The following is an 18,665-nucleotide window of genomic DNA, read 5'->3' as shown; positions in this document are numbered from 1 at the left end:
AGCCTGTTGGCGTTATGGATATCGCAGAGAGATGTTCAATATAAAGAGATGATAATGTGGCGGGGATGTTACAGGAGAAGAGCAGAAAGGTAGACGAGGGCAGCCTTGACAGCAGTGATCGAAATATCCCGTGAGAACGGGCCAACGGGACAATACAAATTAATTTGAGCAAACCTAGAATGAACTGCCACTCGACAGCATGGATACGACAGCTACCATGGGGTCAATACGTGGCGATCTTCGAGGTAAGGGCGCGATGTCCCATGTCAAAACAGAAATGAACTAACTGGCTTCGGTGTAGAAGCAGGCTGGATTGGGAGACTAAGAAAGAGGCACATGCGGTGATGTCAGGCCGGCAAAGGCTGTATGGGCGACTCAAATTCAGGGTGGATTGGTCTCAATGGTTCTTGGCCGACCTCAACTCATTGATGTACCCGGGCAACCGTGAACCAAACTTCCTTCTGAGATCAGGCTCCGTTCAAAGGGTTCAGCGACAAACAAGTCATGTAACAAGCATCCAGATCACCAGAAACATGATAATGGAGAGGGAATTTCCCCTAAAGTGCGACTTTTTGGTTGCTCATGAAGGACCTGTTCTGACTGACGTCCATGTGGGGATCCGATCGACGCTGTCTCGGTGCTCAGATACATTAATTAAAATATTTATATTGAAGGGGTTATTCATATTGCAATCGAGCCAGATATCGATTGAGTGAAGAAAACAGCCATTCAGTTTGCCGAACTCAAGATCCGTTGACACAAGACTGATTTCAATTGCATCCTTGATATGCTTCTCGTAAAACATCAAACGGCATGATAGCCGTTACCAAAGTGAACGCGCCAGGGGGCACCTCCACGAAGTAGGTAAGCAAAACCCTCACAGATTGAACTACAGGGCTAAATAGGAGTAGCGTCCTCAACCACAGGGGGAACAGTCTCGTCCTTAGGACGTGCTCGGGGACCATCTCCATCGATACGGAGACCATCTGCATTATCAACAATCGACAGTTAAGTTGAAAACATGGCTCACGGCGCATCATCTGTAGTGACTCAGGGGAGTATTGACAAACGATATCCTGATTCCTGAACGCGAACGAGATCCTCATCAAAGTTTTGGTAGAAACATAGGACGATATCGGCAGTTGTTATCGGCAGAAGACACAGGGAGCTGTGGTGATTCAGACTGGGTATCACGGAGGCACGAGTGGCAAACACTGTGAACAATGTGCTCTGGGCACTGGACCATAGGTGGGAAGAAAACATGTCAAAGTTCCCCCTAAGTCATCCTAAATTATTATAAGGATGGATCCTAAACTTTCATAAACTTGCCTAAAATATCATAAAATATCATAAACTTACCTAAACTTTGCCTAGGTAGAATTACTAAATTTCGAGAGAAACAAGTGTGACACGAGGTCAATACAATATCCAACTGATCTTGAGAGGCTAAGAGCTGACCTGAATCTAGTCTTGACAGTGCAGCAGCGCCTGCTCGCTTCTGGTTCATGCCCGGCCCTGCCTTGTGTAACAGTAACAGCGAGTTGGCCCGTGCCCACAAAATGTTTTGATCAGTGCTTCCGAAGGAATCCTTCCTTCGTCACCTTTCCTCTTTTTCGCCCACAACATCTCGCCGCGACAGTCACTCATCTGGTCTTTGGGCAGAAATTTCAGCGATGAACAAAGCCAACAGGTTCAAAGAACCCGAAGTTTCTTTTCGCCCTTCACACAACAGGCACAGCGCTCAACATCGCCGCCGGTAAGTATCTCTCTTTCGTTGGGAATCTTTGAATGGGATGACCAAGATGTTGATGATCTTGCGCTAACTGTTGAAATAGCGTACGTGACTGATTATTCCCGTCCTCGCCCGCTGTGATTCAGATCTTGGCCGCTGACGTGTAGCTCTTCGCGATAGGTTTTTTTGTACCCTCAAACTGTCATAAAGTCGAAGAACGTGCCAACGACTTTGCTCAAGAGCAAGGCATCCCCCATTCGGGATGAGAGGCAGCCCCCACTCGGGGTGAGGTAAGTTACCGAGGAATCCCTCCAAAGTATGTCTAACGCTGACCCCAACTGTCCTGATAGAAACGCAAGGCCGTAAGTTGAACAACTGTCGAGTTCCAGCAAGTGTCTCTAACATGCTAGGACGAAATCACGGCCGACGAGGCCACTCCTGCCCCTGAGGCGGAGCAGGTAAGAGAAAAAATGTTCAAATGCATTGCTGTTTTCTTAACCACTTTATATAGAACTCGACAATGGGTCACAGTTCCGGCGCCTCTGGGGCTGCCGGTCCCAGTCTCGACACGGTCGAACTAGGATTGACACATTTGTCTAGCTTCACTCTTATAATGAGTAAGTCAGATCTGGAACCCAATTCTTTACTACCAAATGCTAACTCTTTTCAGTAGAACCATATAGCAAATGAGGTAACTTCAAACAATACTCCAAGAGGCGCTGCTTCATGGGTTCAGCAACTAACACTGATACAGACGAGAAACGGGAGTTGAGGTCCGGCCCCCTCGGTTGGACAGAAATCATAGGGAACCCTCAGAGTCTTTAGTAAAATTTCAAATTCACAATGAGTATAAGCAATCCCCAAGTTCGAAAGGAGAGACTTCAAAAGGAACTGGACCGGGTGACACTACTCCTCTCCCTAGATCGCTGTCACCGTCGCTACAAGGAAGCATTCGACGACACGTTTAGTCAAGCCTTCAACAAAGTCCAGCCGTTTCTTCCTGCACATGAGGACCCTCTACAGCATACGGATCCAGCTAAAAATCTGGGGGCTGAACAATGGCCCCAGCTTCGACCAACGACACCGTGCTGTGATCATGTCGGTACCAATGAGCTCTCTGGCCCCGGAGGAAACCTGTCGCCCGAAGAGCATGATGGCAGGGAATTGCTGAAAGCGCCCAGCGACACTTACGCGATGATGTACCATGGCGAGTAACAACAATCTGACCAGCAAAATGTTCAATCCAACTAATCACATATAGTCATGCAGGTGTCGATCCCAACAGACGTGCCGCAAATCGTCACTCAGCAGCAGCTAAACAGGTCGTGCCGAAATCGCAATCAGTTTGCAAGCTGAAGTGGTTTTAACGGACGGAACGGCCAAGTTCATGGCTGGTCCGATGCCATGCATTTTTATCCTAAGACTCGTGCAGAAAAGACTGAAAAGAAGGCCTCTGTAAGAGATGCCACTGATCACGAGGGGCCCTCTTGGGGGCAAGGTGAGTAACCATGATCAGCCTTTACCATACTTGATGCTCACCAGACCGACTCTTTATAGAAGAGCAAGACCTTACAATATCTTAATCAATAAGATTCGAATGCCAAGTATATTTCTTAGTCTCAAATGACAATCGATCCGGCCGCCCGTCCGCTGTTTGGCTTCACATGCCAACGCGGTATGTAAGTAACCTTCCTGGACCTCTCTGAGAATTTTAATACTAACTACTCGTAGCCCAAAACCCAGCTCAGTAGTCGGAGCCAGTTCCATCACCGGACTACCTCATGCCGAGCGCAACACACTGGAAGAACGTCTGAGCGACCTCGGGCGACTTGCAGTCAAGGATAAATATAGGATTTCAGTCAGGTGCCTCGATTGGTAGTTATGCGCAAAATCTAAGAGCGCCAGAGACTCAAATTCGCTATGGAGAATCTCGTCTAAACTACGCCTTTTCTACTACAACCGTCTCGTCCGTGTCACTGTTTGCTTGTCCCTCATTTGTACCCAACTGCCGAATTACCAACCAAGCTGGGAAGATTGCAACCGCCCAAATACCGAAGTTCAAATACGTGCTTCCCACAGTTGCCATGATTGGAAGAGCATTGAGACCATAGCTTAGCGCCTGCCATGCCGACTCCGTACCTCTCAGCAACGCGGACAACCGCACCGTCTCTTGCGAATTGTTCGAGATCTGACCAATGATGAAGAAGGCAAAGTTGTAGTTGAGCTGGAACCCAGTGACGAGGAAGACGAAAACACCGAATGCAGAACCAAAGCCAGGATCACTCCAATCGTAGATGGGTCCGTCGCGCTTGAACTTGGTGACGTTGATGGTGAGCCAGATCCACCACCCTCCTTGGAGAGTCATGATGACAGCGTAAGCATACCGGGCGCGCTTCTTGAGAGCGATTTGGTTCTGATCAAGCCAAACACCCAGAAGGTTTCCCGCGATGACGGCCACGATGCCGGAGACGAACGAACCGAGAGCTCGAGCTCGCACGCTGAACCAGAGAGCGATGTAGGTGAAGAAGACCGACTCAGAGTAAACTCCTTGGCCGATCCAGAATATGAGAAGCAGAAATTCCTTCTTGAGGAACGTTCGTGTTGTGGCCTTGAATTCTTTCCATGGATGATCGAGGATGCTCATGTTGACCTTCTTCCCGTCTGCGCGTTGGACTTGAGATGGCTTGTTGAGAAGGAATGCGACAAACGGCCCCAGTGCTTGAAGAGCGATGAAGATGAGATAGACCTTGTACGAAACCTTGCCCGCCTCACTCCGATCAGCGTTGAGACCAAGGTTGATCGCGCCACCCAAAATCTGTCCCAATCTTGTGAACGAAAGCCAATACGCCACCAACCGTCCTCGATTTCTGGGTTCCGGATACCCAATCGCGATCGCTGCCTCAGCCGCCCAAAAGATACCCGCCGAAACACCACAGCACGCCGCGCCAAAGATGACAAGCCACTCGACACCATAACGGTTGTTCAGGTAGAGACCTGCGCTGTAGGGAGCAAAGCCGATGGTTCCGATGACTAGAGCGCCTTTGATCCCAACATATTTAACGATGCCGCTGGTGAACCAGCATGAGATGATCATGAGGCAGAAGGTGAGGGCGTTGCCGGTGTTGACGAGGTAGGGCTTCTGAGCGCCGCCTGCACCGAGGGAGTTCATTGCACCCCAGAGACCGGGGGCTGCGAAACTGCAGAGACCGAGGATGGTTGCGTTGTAAATTGGCGACCGGTTCCATTTCGCTAGTGAACATTAGCATAAGCATCAAGTTAGAGATGGTGAGTTCACGTTTAATCGAAGCCTCGTTGAGCGTCTCAGCATTTGCGGCATCGGCCGTGTGCTTTTCCTCTGATTCCAACATTGCGGTGAAGGTTCCAAGTGCCGGGCAAGTCAAGAGATTTGCCGAATTTTGTGCGACTTGAATGCAGCTCAAGAGGAGATGATAACTGATGTTGAAGAGCGGCGAAGCATCAAGATAAAGTAGTCGGGATAAAAGAATGACACCACTCAACCCCAGCAATGATGACAGGGACCAAGATAGACTATGCAAATCAACCCCTCGATCGGTGATGGTGGTTGTTTCGATCAAGTTAGATCGCCGAACATTGATAAGGATTCATGCGGTTGCGTGATATTCGTCTCCGGCTTCGTCATCGGCCCTTGGCTGTACCACGAATCGGAAACCGCCAAAACCCGCCTGCGTTTGGTGTTTCACAGAGCTCGATAGAGTACATTTCGGATCAAGCAATGGCAACGTTGCCTTGACTTCCATTGAGGCGGATATTGATGATACACATACGCAACACTTGACCTGAGAATACCATAAACTGAGGTCCAATGTTGATACAGTAAAGTAAATATATTATTTGGTCCATCCTGTTAACGTCGTAATACGGTCGATCTTGTTTTTATGTTAGTATTTCTATGCGTATCAAAACATGGACGTTTGTCGCATATTCAAGTCTTTCACAAGCTACATTCCTGAGATTTTAACCATGATTTGAACGCCTTTGCCCATCCAAAAGTCATGTCGCCGGCATCAGCGCGCCAAAGAATCATTTTAAGTCAAAAGATCTGATGTGTGATTCTTATATTATATTATGCGCCTTGCATAAATCCATGAGCGAGGTTGTGAATAACCTGGCGATCGAGGTTGCGATTGACTTGGAAAGTGATTCTATCGAATTTGGGACATCTGCGAAACATGGTCTTTTAAAACCCAAACCTTCGACTCGGTCAAGCAGCCATGGCTTATACTCCTCCCTATACAAAGACGTAGATCCATGTACGCCAATGCTTTCCAACGCATGCACCAACCCGACACAGACAGGGCAAATAAAGAATCCTGCCAAGAACATCGGGATGAGTCCACCTGCCAACTGCGAATACCATCGGGTCGAAGCACCACTCAATACAAAGTCAGACCCAAACACGTGCTTTCCAAAGCAGCAGGTACAATAGCCATCCTCGAGGTTCTTGATAACATCGGGAACCGTAAGCTCAAGATGGAGAAACTTGGTCTTTGAAGCTAGCAAAGCTGTGGGAAAGGCGCAGGGCGAACCGGAGCTGGGGAATGAAAGGCTGAAGGGGTTGGGGCAGGTTGAATCCAAGGCGGGATTGTACAATCTGTCAGGGTGTGCCAAGTAGAATCGATACATTTCGAGTTCTCTGATTTCCTTGATGTTACCAAAAGGCGACCAGCGTTTGTACCGCTCGCAGACAAGTTTGTCGCCTCCCGCGCTAGTCTGTAGCAGCTTGGGTCGTACGAGGGAATACCGGTGGTTCTCTGGGCAGAGATTCGAGAAGTCGATAATCATGTACCAGACCTCAAGTGGCAGTGTTTTTCCTCCTTGGGAGGTGATGAGGGTCGGCGAGGAGGAGACGATGCTTTCGATATAGGCTGGTCCTAACAGCGTCTTGTTGAAAAGCATGAGTGGCCGCCACTTCAGCAAATCGCCGACTTCTTCTGGTACGACCGGCCTCATTTCGATCTTATTATGAGGGTTCACTTGAGTAGAGGAGGGGGTAGGTGCTAATGTAGGGCTGTGTTGATAGAGGTAAGTAACATAGAGTGTCACAGCATGCGAGGGTCTTGTTAAATACTTTTACTCCTGATATTTGACTCTTGCTCAAAATTTCAAATGGAAGTTGTTCGCGGACATACTTCCAGAGCCAAGGCAACCACAAATTTACAGCCAACTGGACACTTTTCATTAGAGTTCGAGAAGCGATCTGGGTTTGAACAATCCGCCACCAAGGCTCCCACAACCTACGTAATCAGTAGGGTGATCAGCGACAGCCAGGTTGCCCTAAGCTCATGACCACAAATAAGATTAATCAAGAAGCTCTGGCGTAGTGGGTGGAAGCCAGAATCTCCATGGCCCAGTTCAACATCGACAATCTGCACTTTGCTTTTATTATTGCCTGGTTTGACTGGCTATAAGTAAGTGGTCTTGTAATAGGCGCCTGGATTGGTGCCTGTTTACATGGTGACGCGTGACTGGACTTTCGCCATGACGGCGTACATTAAGCCCCAGAACCACAGTCTCACAAGTGGTGCCTCTGAAAAGTAGCCAAGTTACCCTAAGCATCAAAATCACCAAGGGAGCTCAAAATGCCAAGAAAAGAGAGTTCATTTGTAAATCGAATGAGCTTGAAGCAACGATCTCAAGACAAAGGGGGTTTGACGACACCTAAGAATGCCGATACTGGGAATCAGAAGATGGAAAACACCCAACCGAAAGCTAATACATGAATATGTATTAAGAGGCCATCAGTAACGGATCTAGCAGCACTTTAATACCGATACCCTGATGATGGACAAGAAGCCAGTCCTTTAGGGTATGGCGCAACTATCAGCAGGATAAACGGTCAAGACAAGTATTTCCTGCGAAGTCACCCTACCCTCTACCCATCCATTTACCCTCCAGTACGGCCCGTCTAAACAAGCTTAAACCCATCTCCCCCATCCCGAAAAATACCTGATCTCTGGGGTGCAGTGCGGGTAAACTCGCCGTCGAACCGGAATGTATTGTTTGAGGCCAACGACGGTTTCTGGGGTACAGTTCACGACCCCGGAACAATTCACGCAAACTCATTATTCATATTAGTCAACGAGGTGAATGACCCCACAGATAAGCGATTGATGGCGGAGATGAGGGTGTCGTGGAGTAAAATTAGATGCAGAGTTTTATGAGGCTGACTCGTTGTATAGAAGAGCTTTTCACCCCAGATTTTTTCGGTGGAGATTGCTGCAAGCCAAGACGGCAGTTAGTTCGAGCAAGACAGACATCACCTCTCGCATTATCTCTGAATGTCGAGAACATGTTTATCGCTCATCAGGAACAGAGTTTGGGGCCCCGGAGTAATCTCGTTGTCCGGGAGCGGTCGAGATTTGATCTCGACGCGTAGAGAGTTCTTGTTAGGATATCATAACGTGATGATATCCACACGCGCCTTTTCGGTGACGGAGCCTCACGGGATTTCTCACCAATGACACGTTTCATGCACGTAAAAATAACATCAGGGGTCTCATGTCATACAGACCCACAACCGGCAGATTCTTTCCACCACCTTACGACTTTGGGTCAAGCGTCTTCCTTTTGGAAGCTTTTTCTGGGTTTTTCGTACGCCACTCCGAGCGCGGCTCGCAAACCTCCCTTCGGGCCTTTTCTCTCGAAAGCTGCATTTCTCACCAGGAACAGATGGAGTTTCTGAGATCAGATGGTACAAGGGACCGTTAACTCCGGCGTCGGCATGACATGAATGAATTACGAGTTTAAATGGAATAAAAACCTGGAGAAAGGTGCTCTTATCTAATCGTGACAGCAATCGCGACATGGTGCCGGGTCCGATCTTTCGGAGGTGGATACCCCGGATACACCGAGCATGCGCCATGGCTCGCCTTGCGCCGTTTTTCCCGTCTCAAAGCTCTTCTAGCCGGCTGTTTTCGTTCCTCTTAAATACATTTATCCTGTCTCACCTCCCCCAAACACCCTGTTTGATCTCTTGTCATCCCTCCCCATCGTTCGTCGGTTACCTATTCCGTACATTTCTCGACTCTTCTACACTGACCGTTCCTTGGTCATATGAGTAGCCACTCTCCTACCCATCCTCCCACCGAACATACTCCTCTACTCACTCACGACACAATGGCTACCACCTCACCTAAGGCCAAGTCCTCAAAACCCGCCAACATGATGGACGATCCTGAGACGGCGGATGACATCCAAGTCTCCCAGCAGAAGCAGCTCGCTACCCAAGGAAATGCTCACTTCCACCGCCTGGGATGGAAGCGTCTCGCCGTCGTCACAATCGTCGAGGCTATTGCCCTCGGCGCGCTGAGCCTCCCTTCGGCCTATCACACGCTGGGCATGTTTCCCGGTGTCTTCCTCACAATCACTCTCGGTCTCGTCTCCATCTTCACCAGCTATATTGTCGGCCAGGTCAAGCTGAAATTCCCCCACGTGGCGCACTATGCTGATGCCGGACGCCTTCTTCTCGGTCGCTTTGGCTACGAGATTTTTGGTGCTGCCCTCGTTCTCGAGCTTGTCATGGTTGTTGGTTCGCATGCCTTGACCGGTAGCATTGCGCTCATCGACATCAACGGTGGACACGTCTGCTCCATCGTCTTCTCTGCTGTTTCGGCTATCATTCTTCTCATCCTCGCCATCCCCCCATCTTTCACCGAAGTCGCCATTCTTGGATACATCGATTTCGTGTCTATCCTCGCTGCTATTGGGATCACCGTCATTGCTACCGGCATTCAGGCTAGCGATTCAGCTGGTGGACTCTCTGGTGTTGAGTGGTCTGCATGGCCCAAGGAGGACCTTAGCTTCGCCGAGGCATTCGTCGCTGTCAGCAACATCATTTTCGCCTTTAGTTTCGCGATTGGTCAATTCTCCTTCATGGACGAGATGCACACACCAACCGATTACATGAAGTCTATCTACGCATCCTGCTTCATCCAAATTGCGATCTACACACTGACTGGAGCCCTGTGCTACGCTTTCATCGGACCCTCGGTGCAATCACCCGCGTTGCTCTCCGCTGGACCACTTATTTCCAAGATCGCTTTTGGAGTCGCGCTACCCGTTATCTTTATCTCCGGCTCGATCAATTCTACCGTTGCCCTCCGATATCTTCATGGCCGTATGTTCAAGGACTCAATTCTGCGATATGTCAACACCCCAATGGGCTGGGTCAGCTGGATCACCCTTGTGACCATCTTCACTATCATCGCATGGGTCATCGCTGAGGCTATCCCCATTTTCTCTGACTTGCTCTCTCTGGCCTCGGCTCTCTTCGTTTCTGGTTTCTCTTTCTGGATTCCCGGTGTCATGTGGTTCGTCTTGCTTTGCGAGGGCAAGTGGTTTTCCAAGAAGAACATGTTAATGAGCTTGGGAAGCATCCTCGCCTTCATCATCGGAATTGTTACACTCGGTGCTGGCACATATGCCACCATTAAGGATATCGTAAGTTACCTTTACCATGAGATATCTGCTCAACAGACTAACATATTGCCAGATCGACATTACTTCCGATGGCTCTGCTCATGCTCCATTCACTTGCCGATCAAGCTAAACTGATTCGACATGATGATAGATATTCAAAAGCGAAATGCATTTAGATATATGATGTACATTAATACAATCTCGATTCTTAGGTTATATAATATTCCAATAGTTCTTATATATACAGCGCATCCATTATGCATCGTCGTGATCAATTGTCTCGTGACCAAAGAAAGAACATTGTCGCGTAGTCCACCTAACATCAATACAATTTGGTTCCCGACGCAAGAGATAAAATACTAACCAGCCTTCTGAAAAAGGCTCGAAGTTCTGAAACACATTACAAACCTAAACTGTGAAGGACAAACATGAAAGAAATCAAAACATCATTACGAACCACGCAACTTTATGTCTTATACATCATTAACGAGCTGAAGGATATAGCCACTCTTGGAAGCTTGACCTGCGGCGAACAGGTGATCCAGTTGACCCTTCACTTCCAACACTGGCCCGACGATCGTTACTGTTTCGTCGGACCCAGGTGTTGGTCCAGTCGGATCCCGTCGCAGGAGTCGTAGTAGTCATTACTCTTTGCTTGTAGGCTATTCATTCAACTTGTCAGTAGTGATCAAAAGGAAAAGCATCAAGAGGCGAGCACGTACATGATGAATCGTTCCTGTTGGGGTCCTCTAGAACAGCCTGGAGCTTGGCCTTGGCTTTCTCCGCAAGGGTTTGAGGTGCCATATTGACTTATTTTTAGTTCAGTTTATATCCTGAAAGATTGAGATGTTGAAAGTGTTGAAAAGGTAGGAAATACAAATGAAATAAAGAAGAAACGGCCTCTCAATCACAAAAGAGGGGAAACGGCTTCTTATGTTACAGCATGCACACGACCTCGTGACCATCCGTCATCTTGAGGAAAGGATACATATTGTTTGTCAGCTCTCCATTAGAGCACATTGTGAATTGCCTATTCTGGGATAAGATAAACTATCACCAACTGCTTTGCTGTGCCATCAACGTCAGAAACGCGGGGTAGCTCAATACCAACCAATTATCCAACGACTGATGTTGCGTTGATTCAAACGTTGTTACCCTCCCTTTTAAGACTGATTGGATGATTGGTTGCTAATAAAAAGCTTTGTAAAAAGGGTGTTTGGATTCGGCTCGGCAGTGTCGAGTACGGGGTGATCATCTGGATATGTCTGTTGAGGCAGGGGGGACAAGAAGACTTGAGACCTTTATCCTAAGCGATGAAAAGATTTAGTTAACTTAGCCTAAGTTTACGGGAGTCTTTACTAAATTTATTTTAACATCCTCTTCCAAAGGACTATTTTTTTTTGCTCCCTGAGGTTAGGCTGAACCCAGTATCGCGTGTTGAGCTTGGGAAGATAAGCTGCTGGATTGTGTTAACTCTCAAAGAATCTTTTTAGAAGTGGGCTGCATCGTACTCAATATGGTAAATCTTGCCATTCCTAAATCGACGTCGATCACCAATTTATGAGGTGAATTCTGCTTCGGGACATCTCCACTGCGTATGCGTGGCACAGAAGGGTCTGCATAAAACCGCGAGCATTGTCTCCTTAACTTTGTCGGGAAGAAAACGCTGGACCTGCAAACAACAATCTGTTGTCCGTTTAATTCCATGGACTGCTCACAATACTGTCGGCAAGCGGCTCCATGCTCGAACATGTATGCGTTTCCCGCCATGTCTACCGCAAGCAAAAAGAAAATGACCTGCCCCTTCTTGGCGTCTGTTGCATCGTTTAGCGATGTCGGAAATCTTTCTCCATTTCTTCCGAACGTCAAAGCAGTCTAGCCAGCGCATACACTGTAAGGCAACTTTTGAGTAAACCACGGGACAATTTTGGGGCCAAAGTTGAAAGAGTCCATCAGGCGGTGGTATAGAGCGTTCATCCGAAACACGATGTCCCGTCGGCTTGAATACAGCGGATGTGGAAGGTTCCTCTTATGCCAGAGCGCAAAGCTCTCGTCGGAAAGTCCATACTTGGAAAGCAAACAGTACACATTTGCCTCAAGAAGAGCGCCGTCCTGCGTGTCACCGAACATTCGTTCTAATGATTCCGATGTTAAAAGCAGTGTACTTGTCCGACGCTCCTTTCTCATGACAGGTGAAGCTAGACATAGACTGTCGAAATTTTCATAGCAATCGAGATATGTTATGATCATTTCTCGTATCTCGGAAGCGAGGTGTTGGAAAGGGTCCCCGACGCCCTGGGACACTGGTGCGCTCTGGGACATGCTGGACCTTTGATCTTGCGAGCTTGAAAATGAAGAATTAGGAGGAAGGGATTTTCACACAAGGGGACTTTTTTATACTTGTATAGTCAGGAAACTTTATGTCGTGGCAAATATCTGTATGCCAATTGCAAGTCTATACTGCCTGAAGTTTAAGCCCATGGCTTACCACAATTAGCTCACTGACCAAAGTTAAAGTGACGTTCTGCAGGTTTGGGACGAGACTGTCTTATAATCAAGCCTTCAGATGCATAGCTCTAGCTCGTCAAGGACGTAATACCTGATTGAGCGACTGGTGGAGCAGATAGATCAGACGAATTTAATGTGAAGAATCAAGTTCGATGTGGATTCTCAATGACAGGAGAACTATTGCAAACTCGTCCTGAGCTTAACTTCGTACATGACTATGTTTTCAAAGTTTGGTCGGATGGTTTCATGAGGCAGACCTTAGCAAACCTCTAAAACCTTGTAGTGACGATTTCCATTGGTTTCCAGGGCCCAGACTACTATTAGATCATCAAAGTCAAACCTTGCAGATGAGCCTTGACAAAAGGTAGTCAGCCAACTGTGTGATCCCGAGGGCCAGGAGATCCCCAGCACATGAAGATATAGTGTTCCCTTAAAGGGTATTGATGTCTAAGTTGTAAGCTAGAAGTGTTATTTGTAGCTAAGACTTGTGGCTGAGAGCTTATTCCGGCTGAGAGAACTTAGTGCTCCCTTAAAATGAACCTTCGAGAAGCACTTTTTTCACCAAGTTCTGTGTGCTGATTGACACTCCTGGCCATTTACCTCAACTGCAAATAACCTGCCTACCATAACTAATTGTGTAAGATAAGCAACACATATCGAAACAACCTGCAATCCCAACTTCCAAGGCATCGCTAGTTGATCCAGATCTGGTTGAGGGCAGTGGATCAATTGCGTCAAGATTCTTGAATAAGATATATCAAGACCATCATAGAGCACGCCAAGACCTCCTCGTCAAATTAGTACCCATTTTTAGCAGATGGCCTCTTTCTCATTTCACCTATGACTGCCCCTGGACTGTGCTTCACACGGGAAGGATGACCTCAAAGAACAGTTTTCTTATTGATTGTTGCTTGAAATTATCATAGAGATTAATAGCTATTGACTCATCCTCCCGATGACCTCGAATCTTCTAGGATCGCGATGGTATCTCAAAATCCCAGGTAGAAAATTGCTGGGCGTACTTGCGTTCAACAACGAAACTAGCATTGGATAAACACCATTTCTTCAGCTTCTCTCTGCTCCTCCCCCTCCTCCTCCAGCTCCGAAAAATCATCATCTTCTGCTATTTCAGATCGCTCTGGCAGGCCCCAAAACCTTTCAAAATCGCCTGAAACCATTCCTGGAATCATGAACAGCCAGTGATCAACAAGCATAAAAGAACGCTCTTCTTTTATGGATCTTTGTTTCGGAGGCTCTCCCGGGCTTGTCACGAAGGCTGATGGACATTGTTCGATCAGATAGATGGCAAGGAGAAAATAGATGATCCGGCGTCCGATTCCGTCGTTCTTGATCGGAGGCATCACAATTGGAAGTCGTTCCCCATTTTCTCCGAAAGATTTGGCAAGGAAATCGCTGAGCCTGCCAAGGCAGAGGTCAGGGTATTTATTCCTGTAGAGAGGCACCAATGCAGGACCCAATGCAAAGCAGTTGAGCATTGCTTGGTACCTGTCATACATCTCGAAGATCAAATGTTGCTCTGGCGTAAAAAGCGGGTCCCGTAAGAATATATCTGGCATCAGAAAAGGATGCTCATCCTGTAAAATGGGTTCCTCCATCTTCGGGTATTTCACAAGCAACAAGACTTGCGAAAACTGGTGGTAGCCCAGCTCCTTTTGGAGGGTGTCCCAAGCTTTTAGTAACTTGCTGGTCTGGGATGCGCGCCAGAAAACGGGGGATGCTTGACGAAGGCACCAGAAAACTTCGTTGGATTCTAAATTCGATATGATCATTTCCCGAATCTCCAAAGGGAGGCGTCGGAAGGGATCCATTTTGAGAGTTTGAGATTGGTGTTAAGTACGAATAGTCGATCGAACGCCGTAATGTGTTTTTGAGAGTCGAGATTGTTCGTCGAGATTTGGGACTCAAAGGGTGGGGGGCGACGTTCCTTTATATCCCAGCTGATTGCTGCCTACAGTACCTACCTTAGGTACAGAGCATAGCATAAGGTTAAATCTTACTCTGTGATTTGTAGAGTCCACTGTTGCCACGCAGTTCAGCCCGGCAATTCTTGCATAACTGACTCCAAGTTTAACCTGTGACTGAAGCCTAATCTCGATATTTGACTTTGTGACGACCAGCTAAGTTCTGTCTGCTGATTCAAGCTCTCGGCCACAAGCCTCAACTGCAAATGACACATCTAGCAAACATTTGAGACATGATACCATAATAACAACCAATTTCTACGTGACGGCCAGCTTCGCACCAAAGTGAGCAAATAAATGAGGTTCGGAGACCGTGAAAAGGTCAAGTTTGTTTGGTTAAGTGAACGCCAATTTACTTAGCCTTGGATAAATCAAGCTAAGACACGTACGGCCAGCCGTCCAAAGGCTCGAAGTCAAATGGGAGTTTTCAGTGTGTTGGCTCGATATGTCTCGTTGAGACATCATAAGTTTTAGGTATCAAGTAATACCCACGGTCAGGTTGATCCGACCCGAGGACTTTCCTACAGACTCAGTGCCACTCAATTTGAGAAAAGAGCTGGCCTAAGCGATCTTCCAGAAGAGTCAAAGTGAAAGATACTTGGTAATAGTACCCGGAATAGTGGGGGAATCGCCGCACTGCCCAATTGCCTGGACACTTTGAAAAGCTCTGCACCAGTAGAATTAATGGTTTCTCTCTTATTGTTCATTACCTTCAGTCTATCGTGACTAGACTTATCCCCATAGCGTGGGTGCGAGGCATGATATCCGCTTTGTTGTCGTGGCGAAACACCACAAACGGTATCACCAGATTCAACATCGCCACGCCGTCTATCGCAAGAATAGTTTGTATTTTATTGGCACACTGCGACATCTCCATGAGTCCTGGCCGTATCCTTTCTACGTATCTATTTCTTGTCACATATTCATGAGCATTTTGTACGAATCCCTCCCATGCAGTTCAAAGTTCAGGACTGAAAACATATCAACTGTGAATGAAGATCTCTCCGCAACAACAAGATGAATGCCTCTTTGTAATATAGTTGTATTTGTATGTGTCGAGCGAGTTCAAATTCATGGCGCGTCCGTGGGGTCCCTATCCAGTTGTTAGTCTTCGACTCAAACCACTACGAAGAAAGGGATACTCACCAGTCAGTAACCAAATGCTCATCCAAACCATCCAGCTCCTTCATATCATCCTCCGAAATCTCAAATCCATCAACGCTTGCGTTCTCGATCATACGCTTCTGCTTAGTACTCTTGGGAAGAGTGATGAAGTCATGTTGAAGCCCCCACCTAGAGAACGTCAGTACACAAAACGCGGTACAAATTAGGAGCCATACTTGACAAATATTTGGGCAGGTGTGACGGAGTACTTCTTGGCCATTTTGACAATGGCAGGGTGATCCATGCGCTCAGCGCGAGCGAGAGGAGCGTAGGCCTCGATGGCGATGTTATGTTCGGCGCAAGTGGCGCGGATTTCTTCTTGGGTGTTGAAAGGGTGAACTTCGATCTGGTTGATCACGGGCGGGATGCGAGGGTTGGAGGCCATGAGTTCCTGGATCTTGAGAGTGTCAGTATCTTCAATGCGCAGCGGGAGACATGAGACTTACATGAGCAGAGCCAAAGTTGCTGACGCCAGCAGAACGAATCTCACCCGCATCAACGGCATCCTCCAGCGCCTTCCAGCTCGTAAGTCTTGCTGTCTTCCCACCGTATGGACTATGAAGAAGGAACAAGTCAATGTATCCCAAGCCTGAAGCCTCGACAGATTTCTTGACAGATCGTCGCACAGCATCATACGACTCGTCGCAGCTGGCGAGCTTGGAAGTGTACCAAATATCCTCGCGCTTCAAACCAGCCGCGTTCTCACTACTGGCGAGAAAGTCGCTGATGGCCTTACCGGCTTGGCGCTCATTGTGGTACATCTGCGCGCAGTCGAAACCGCGGTAGCCGGTGAGGAGACCTTGGCGAACTGCATCGGTGGCTTCTTTGGTGGACATCATGTAAAGACCAAGTTGGATGCGGGGAATGATGAGGCCATTGTTGAGCTGCGAATGTTAGCGAGCGCATCGCACGATAGAATGGATCGTACCTTGGCCGTAGCGGCGAGGAGTGAGGGCTGAGAGGACATTTTTGCGAAACTTTTGGTTGGTGAAAGAAGCGAGAATCTGAAATGGTGATGATGTCAGGACGCTGCGATCTGATAAGAGATTGATGGGGCCGACATCGCTAGGTCCCTCAGTGGGGGTGACGTAAGAACAACGACGTCGCATCGTCAGAATCGCAAGCTTGAGCTACGAATATTCTCGAAAAGAATGCCTCAGCTCCATCACTAGCTTATCATGGTATGATGCTAAATGTCTCTTTGCAATGACCTTACGAAAGCCGAGCTCGCTTATGACACCAACATGCGGGTGCACGACATGCAGAAGTGCTCCGTCCTCTACCCTTTTTGGCGCCCAGATCAACAACCTCATGTCAAAAGGTGGATCAGACAAGCTCAACTGCCGCGATTTGGGATCTCCTTGCGCTTCAGCCGTTGCCGAAACCGGTGCCTGGATTGACTTCGAAACTTCAAAAGCGGTGCAACATGCGCCCGCTCCAACGCCCGCGTTCGAGGTATATGATTCAAAAGTTTATTATTCGGAAATTTTTTAACCGATAATCAAACCCGATAAAACATTCTCCAGATGCAAAATGCGCATAAATACAGTACATACTCTACATGCCACCACCATGAATCACCCAATTGTCCTGTGATTTCCATCACACGTCCCCTCTTTTGTTTACCACCAAACTTCACAGTAACATCACCTGAGCTCAGTCCTCTGAGAGCGCCTTCTCCACTCGTCTTCCGACCGTTACACTCCAGCCATCAATCTTTTTGTTCCACAGATCCGTCAAGTAAAACGTGATGGCCAGCAGAACAACCCAACCGATCGCATATCCGCCCGTCTTACCGAAGCTGTCAAACAGTCTCGGCATAATCCAAAAGCCCAAGCTATGCAGCACAGGTCCATGGACAAGATAGAGCGAGAAGCTGACTTTGCCGAGATACTGCGGGAGGCGGCTTTCAAGCAAGCGAACGAGCACTGGACTTCGCAGGATGCACGCAACGAGGAGCACTGCGCCCATCGCCTCGTAGAACATCCATCCAGACAGCGGCGTGTAGTACTTAGGAACCCAGGTTGAAAGATAGGCGAAACCAGGCGTGTACTCAGCGCCAGAGTCGGGATACGACAATAAATACAACGCCAGGACGATGCCAGCCCATCGCAGCGCTGTTCCCTTTGTTGTTCGTTGGAAATCTCCTGCGCGACCCTTCACGCCAGTAGCCGAGGGTGGCAGATCTGATGAACGTCGAACATCATGCTCTGAAAGCAACATGCCGCCCAAGAAAGTCGCCATGTCCCATCTTCCGATGAAGAGACTGTACGCAGAGAGGAAGCAGCCGATTCTCGTTCGCCATTTCGCCTTGATGGCAGCTGTACCGAGCAGGAAGATGTAGATCACCATCGAACCACGGAACTCCATCGGAATTGTGAAAGTGTGCGGATCATAGCGTGTATGATAGTGACCGAAGTTGAAGGGGTTGGCCCACTCGGCGTAGGATCTAGTAAAGTTCTTCATCGCGTATGTCAAGTTCGGGTGGATGAATGGATGCTCCTCCCATGAGCCTCCCATCTGAACCCAAGTAAGGTTCAGTGGATTGGTGGCGTTGGTGGCATTACCGAAGGTGAGATCGAGATCGTCTTCGTCATCCAGGTAGCTGAGAGCTGCGAGTCGTTCCATACTAGTGTTGTCCTTAACAGACTTGGTGGAGTTGGTGTCGTTCTTGGGGAACTGGGCCTCATACTCTGATTCCAAGGTGTAGAGCTGAGACGGTCCATACGATCGCGTTGTGTGATTGACACAGAGGAGCATGTCTGTCCATTCTGTGGTGATTCCTTCAGGATATCCGGTGGTATTGCGGAGATACGCTG

The 18,665-nt window shown here is 48.1% G+C and overlaps 9 protein-coding genes across 9 annotated transcripts; 2 read left to right on the top strand and 7 right to left on the bottom strand.

Annotated features, from left to right (window-relative positions):
- Nucleotides 1–2,575: 2,575 nt before the first annotated feature.
- FVEG_08609 (hypothetical protein) lies at nucleotides 2,576–3,099 on the top strand (the record flags this gene model as incomplete). Its single annotated transcript, XM_018897495.1, has 2 exons — nucleotides 2,576–2,943; nucleotides 2,994–3,099. 2 exons carry the CDS (start codon nucleotides 2,576–2,578, stop codon nucleotides 3,097–3,099), a joined length of 474 nt encoding a protein of 157 aa, XP_018755166.1.
- Nucleotides 3,100–3,592: 493 nt separating this feature from the next.
- Nucleotides 3,593–5,306, bottom strand: FVEG_08610 (hypothetical protein). The gene is made up of 2 exons (XM_018897496.1): nucleotides 5,028–5,306; nucleotides 3,593–4,981 (listed from the first exon to the last, which is right to left on the bottom strand). The coding sequence occupies exons 1-2, from the start codon at nucleotides 5,098–5,100 to the stop codon at nucleotides 3,672–3,674; spliced, it is 1,383 nt and encodes a 460-aa protein (XP_018755167.1). The 5' UTR covers nucleotides 5,101–5,306; the 3' UTR covers nucleotides 3,593–3,671.
- Nucleotides 5,307–5,837: 531 nt separating this feature from the next.
- On the bottom strand, nucleotides 5,838–6,724 carry FVEG_08611 (hypothetical protein; the record flags this gene model as incomplete). The annotated part of the gene is made up of 2 exons (XM_018897497.1): nucleotides 5,838–5,934; nucleotides 6,057–6,724. 2 exons carry the CDS (start codon nucleotides 6,722–6,724, stop codon nucleotides 5,838–5,840), a joined length of 765 nt encoding a protein of 254 aa, XP_018755168.1.
- Nucleotides 6,725–8,416: 1,692 nt separating this feature from the next.
- Nucleotides 8,417–10,462, top strand: FVEG_08612 (hypothetical protein). The gene is made up of 2 exons (XM_018897498.1): nucleotides 8,417–10,213; nucleotides 10,266–10,462. The coding sequence occupies exons 1-2, from the start codon at nucleotides 8,828–8,830 to the stop codon at nucleotides 10,320–10,322; spliced, it is 1,443 nt and encodes a 480-aa protein (XP_018755169.1). The 5' UTR covers nucleotides 8,417–8,827; the 3' UTR covers nucleotides 10,323–10,462.
- A 213-nt stretch (nucleotides 10,463–10,675) lies between these two features.
- On the bottom strand, nucleotides 10,676–10,996 carry FVEG_08613 (hypothetical protein; the record flags this gene model as incomplete). The annotated part of the gene is made up of 2 exons (XM_018897499.1): nucleotides 10,676–10,854; nucleotides 10,915–10,996. 2 exons carry the CDS (start codon nucleotides 10,994–10,996, stop codon nucleotides 10,676–10,678), a joined length of 261 nt encoding a protein of 86 aa, XP_018755170.1.
- Nucleotides 10,997–12,067: 1,071 nt separating this feature from the next.
- On the bottom strand, nucleotides 12,068–12,322 carry FVEG_16374 (hypothetical protein; the record flags this gene model as incomplete). Its single annotated transcript, XM_018905620.1, has 1 exon — nucleotides 12,068–12,322. One exon carries the CDS (start codon nucleotides 12,320–12,322, stop codon nucleotides 12,068–12,070), a length of 255 nt encoding a protein of 84 aa, XP_018755171.1.
- A 1,287-nt stretch (nucleotides 12,323–13,609) lies between these two features.
- FVEG_16375 (hypothetical protein) lies at nucleotides 13,610–14,529 on the bottom strand (the record flags this gene model as incomplete). The annotated part of the gene is made up of 1 exon (XM_018905621.1): nucleotides 13,610–14,529. One exon carries the CDS (start codon nucleotides 14,527–14,529, stop codon nucleotides 13,741–13,743), a length of 789 nt encoding a protein of 262 aa, XP_018755172.1. The 3' UTR covers nucleotides 13,610–13,740.
- A 768-nt stretch (nucleotides 14,530–15,297) lies between these two features.
- FVEG_08614 (alcohol dehydrogenase (NADP+)) lies at nucleotides 15,298–16,971 on the bottom strand. The gene is made up of 5 exons (XM_018897500.1): nucleotides 16,775–16,971; nucleotides 16,293–16,730; nucleotides 16,023–16,243; nucleotides 15,829–15,975; nucleotides 15,298–15,775 (listed from the first exon to the last, which is right to left on the bottom strand). The coding sequence occupies exons 1-5, from the start codon at nucleotides 16,811–16,813 to the stop codon at nucleotides 15,754–15,756; spliced, it is 867 nt and encodes a 288-aa protein (XP_018755173.1). The 5' UTR covers nucleotides 16,814–16,971; the 3' UTR covers nucleotides 15,298–15,753.
- A 531-nt stretch (nucleotides 16,972–17,502) lies between these two features.
- FVEG_08615 (hypothetical protein) lies at nucleotides 17,503–18,606 on the bottom strand (the record flags this gene model as incomplete). Its single annotated transcript, XM_018897501.1, has 1 exon — nucleotides 17,503–18,606. The coding sequence occupies one exon, from the start codon at nucleotides 18,604–18,606 to the stop codon at nucleotides 17,503–17,505; it is 1,104 nt and encodes a 367-aa protein (XP_018755174.1).
- Between the last annotated feature and the right edge of the window lie 59 nt (nucleotides 18,607–18,665).

Source organism: Fusarium verticillioides, chromosome 10 (assembly GCF_000149555.1).
Source record: "Fusarium verticillioides 7600 chromosome 10, whole genome shotgun sequence".
NCBI lineage: Eukaryota > Fungi > Ascomycota > Sordariomycetes > Hypocreales > Nectriaceae > Fusarium > Fusarium verticillioides.
Note: the sequence above shows the minus strand (reverse complement) of the source record. Positions and strands in the feature narration are given on the sequence as shown.

Bases quoted from the DNA above. Each gene is read 5' to 3' on its own strand.
- FVEG_08612 (XM_018897498.1), top strand. From the start codon at position 8,828: ATGAGTAGCCACTCTCCTACCCATCCTCCCACCGAACATACTCCTCTA. The intron at 10,214-10,265 runs GTAAGTTACCTT...ACATATTGCCAG, and splicing joins ATGCCACCATTAAGGATATC to ATCGACATTACTTCCGATGG.
- FVEG_08610 (XM_018897496.1), bottom strand. From the start codon at position 5,100: ATGTTGGAATCAGAGGAAAAGCACACGGCCGATGCCGCAAATGCTGAG. The intron at 4,982-5,027 runs GTGAACTCACCA...AATGTTCACTAG, and splicing joins CAACGAGGCTTCGATTAAAC to CGAAATGGAACCGGTCGCCA.
- FVEG_08614 (XM_018897500.1), bottom strand. From the start codon at position 16,813: ATGTCCTCTCAGCCCTCACTCCTCGCCGCTACGGCCAAG. The intron at 16,731-16,774 runs GTACGATCCATT...TAACATTCGCAG, and splicing joins TCCTCGCCGCTACGGCCAAG to CTCAACAATGGCCTCATCAT. The intron at 15,976-16,022 runs GTATGGCTCCTA...GACGTTCTCTAG, and splicing joins CCTGCCCAAATATTTGTCAA to GTGGGGGCTTCAACATGACT.